General features: G+C 40.9%; 1 protein-coding gene across 1 annotated transcript; it reads right to left on the bottom strand.

Moving 5' to 3' along the window:
- Positions 1-2019: 2019 nt before the first annotated feature.
- Positions 2020-3075, bottom strand: LOC134970011 (4-galactosyl-N-acetylglucosaminide 3-alpha-L-fucosyltransferase FUT6-like). Its single transcript, XM_063946128.1, has one exon. It carries the CDS (start codon positions 3073-3075, stop codon positions 2020-2022), a length of 1056 nt encoding a protein of 351 aa, XP_063802198.1.
- Between the last annotated feature and the right edge of the window lie 649 nt (positions 3076-3724).

Below are 3724 nucleotides of genomic sequence, written 5' to 3'. Positions count from 1 at the left end.
GAGGTGTGAGGTGTGGTGCCTCTGGACTGGCTGAGCTGGATGGCCTTAGTACCTTTACATTCTATTAACACTTTTCACTTATTAATTTTTTAACACTATTTCTCTATTTTAATTGCATTTCATTTTTGTATCACTTTCTCTATAGCTTCGGCTTCCTAAATACTAATTTATTAACACTATAGTTTTTTCACTGGTATGCTACACTGGGCTTTCTGGCTTATGCTGGTGTTTTGGGGTGCCACACCCTGCACCTAGATATAGCGCTAGGGACCCCAAATATACAGAGACGCCTTGATGCGGCTTTGGGGCTTATTCACACATTTGCGCAAATATGTGTAACGAAGATCTCTGAATTCTATTATTATGTGGAATTTATATCTGGTTACGGTTATCATTCAGGGTGCTGGGGGAAACAAATGCCTTTTTTTTCTTGCAATCTATTAAGATAGCCTGTAAAAACAAGTCAGTGAACATCGGGAAAAATCGCAAAAAACATGTTTTTCGCACCCAATGTTTTACCGGGGCTAATTGTATATCCCCCATAGAGATATATGGTGTAAGCATCAAGAAAACAAAAAAAGAAATGTCCAATTCAAGTTCTTTAGATAATTATTGCATTTGGATTCAAAGTAACAATGTCAGGTTTGGATTTCAGTGAAATAACAGTTCTTGCAAAGGTGGCGGTTATCTTCCATGTGTTAGAGATGGTTTTTGGTTTTGGTGGTGGGTGATGTGGGTTCCGTGCTGGAGGGTCGGTGTTCTGTACCTTCCAGTGTCCGCAGAGGGTATGGGACTCAGGGTCGACAGCAATTGGTTGACAGTTTGTAAGTTGACACTAGAAATAGGTCGACATGGCCATTAGGTCGACATGAACAAGGTCTGCATGAAAAAAGGTCAACATGAATTTTTTCCCCCCCGTTTTCTCCGCCAAGTGAACGCGAACCCCAATTAGTGCATTGCTTTGCTCGCCATGCTGCGGGCAAGGTGCCTCGATCTGCTACCGCTGCGCTTGGCACAGGTTACCGTTCCCAATCATAGTCCACGTGGATTGTAAAGTATGAAAAAGTAAAAAAAAGGGAAAAACTCTAATTTTTGTCATGTCAAACTTGTTCATGTCGACCTAATAGCCATGTTGACCTATTTCCAGTGTCGACCTATTCACTGTCGACCAATGGATGACAACCTAATGGGTGATGACCTCATTGGTGTCAACCTAGAGTCCGGATACCAGCCGCAGAATTTACCTCTCTGATGTATAGGTTTTGCTTTTCCTGGATGTCTGTGGTATCAGCCGCGATTGGTTATACTATGTCCACCAGGCACCTGTGCTGTGCTGGTGAGCATCTCTTCTCACACAGCTGGTTGCCTGGTGGACCGCCGGTCTCTGCACCACCTTCCAGAAAGTTGTGCTATCACATGATTGCGCTGGTCCAGTGGTCAGTTGCTGAGTTACCAGCCACTTAATTGGCCATCTGGTGTGGAGACTTGAGGTGTTAGCATTTGGTGGTTGGTGTTGATGGATGTTTGTCATATGCTCCAACATGTTTCTTCCTTAGCAGGCCTTCTTTAGGGAGTAGTGTGTCTAGTATTTTTTTTAAAAAGACCCAGGCTTTGGTTAAGAAATAAAAAAAGAGCCTCAGGCCTTTCTTATTTATTAACTTAGCCCCAGGATTTGTGTGATTAAGGTGTGAAACCATGCCCCCTCCTAGGTCATCCACTCCCCCTTTTTAGGAACATGTGCACCTTCAGTGCATCCATGGATGCACTGCCCACACCTCCGCGCCCTGCCTGGTCCCCATTCTAGCAGGAACACTAGATTATGAACCTATATAAAATTTCTATCATTTATTTATTTTTATTATTTTTTTTGGGGGGGCAGTTTTTCATCTTGCCCAGGGCACCAAAAACCCTAGTTACATCTCTGTAAGTGTTTTTTTTTTTATTACAGTGAATTATTACCTTGGGCATTCTAAAACTCCACAAAGTATACTTAATTTAATCAGATCCCAAAGCTTTAACTCATTTGTACCAGTCTCCAAGTCTTGAAATTGTATTAGGTTTTGGGGCTTCTTTTATTGCTTTGCATACTCTACAATAAGCAGTCTGCCAATTAGTGTCTGCAAAAGGATGAAGTCTGGACCTCCAGTGGAAATATTGCTGATAGGCTTTGTCATCACTGTCCAACTTTAAAATAAATGTGGCCAGTTCCTGGGCTGTGGAGAAGTCATCTACATGAATAAAAGAGTCTTTGGGGATGAAACGTTCATAGTTTTCACGAGAGGGGCCCATAACAACTGGTACTATACCATTTGCAAAGGCATTTTTCCACAGTTTCTCTGTAATGTAGTCTTCATGAACTGAGTTCTCAAAAGACAGGTAAAATTTGTACTTGGAAAGTGTTTGCTGATGCTCATTTCTGGGCAGAGGTTTATGCTGCCTTCCATATATGTCCACAGATAAATAATTCTTAAGCTGCTCATAATAACGCACCCTCCTAGAGTTTGGGTTCCAGTTACTGACTGCCCAGGCCACCAGTTTAGTCTTTGGAGGGATAGTGAAGTTCTCTTCTTCTTTATTCTCCTCCAACCAGCCATAAGGAGAGAATATATCAGAGTCAGCCCTGTAGGACATGGTCAGATTGATGAGATTGTCCATAAACTGTAAGTTTGGGCTGTGAGATGGGGACTCCAAGTTAAACCATACCCAGTACTGATTAGGTGGTCTTGGCATCTGGGGAAGTTGTTTTTGAGAGTAACATACGTCCCTGTGATGGATAACAACAGCATCAGCGGAAGAAAACAATGTTCTGTTATCTGTATAGAAGCATCCACTACTATTAAGAAAGGATGGACATTTATTAAGGGGAAATTTATCACCAAATGGCCAAGTCCATAGCAGGATGATTTGAGTATGTTCAGCTGGTTCCTGTGTAGTTTCCACATATTCAACTGCATCAATAATTGCTGAGCGACTTACATTGTTATAGAGTGTAAACAAAAGTGCTGCAAGGCACAACTGCGCAATACATATCATAAAAGATTTCTTCACAGACAAAATACTTCCTGAATTCTCCATTTAATTAAGTAGAATCACTGGAACGGTATGGTAATTAAGTTGGAGAGTAGACGTTTCTCACAATTATTGTCACTGTTGGAGAAACAAAGAGAATATGAAAATTACAATGTGATAGAGCTATTTTAGCAGAGAAAATGTGCTTTTATTTTTATAGTCATATTGAACTATACTAAACACAACATCTTTATGATAAATCATTTAACAATGTGGCCCTTTTTATTCCTGGGGATTATGTAAAATCTGGACCAGAGAGTGGTCCCATATGCCCCAAATTAATCCAACAGCTGGTGTGTCCACTCAATATCAGAGGTATTAAAATATAGAAACAATCCAAATGGGGGCACTCTCCAGACTTTCCAAATTTGAAAAATAGCACATTTATTAAAACATACTCAATTTATACATGTTGTTTCTCAAACGTTTTCGGTCCAAACATGACCTTCATCAGTGGGCACTTTAATGCATCTTTAATCCAACAGAGATCAGGTCTCCCAGCAGTCCAGCAGCAGAGCTGGCTATGCCTAACTTGCTCCTTATATACCCCCAGTTAATGAGTGAACGGACGCCAAACCCAATACACATGACGTCATCAGTATGAATGAAATATAAAGATTGTGATATCTGCGCAAAAGTACAGTATTAGGTTAGC

The sequence above is a fragment of the Pseudophryne corroboree genome, chromosome 11 (assembly GCF_028390025.1).
Source record: "Pseudophryne corroboree isolate aPseCor3 chromosome 11, aPseCor3.hap2, whole genome shotgun sequence".
Lineage (NCBI taxonomy): Eukaryota > Metazoa > Chordata > Amphibia > Anura > Myobatrachidae > Pseudophryne > Pseudophryne corroboree.
The sequence above is the reverse complement of the archived record's forward strand: the minus strand, read 5'-3'. Positions and strand labels throughout refer to the sequence as shown.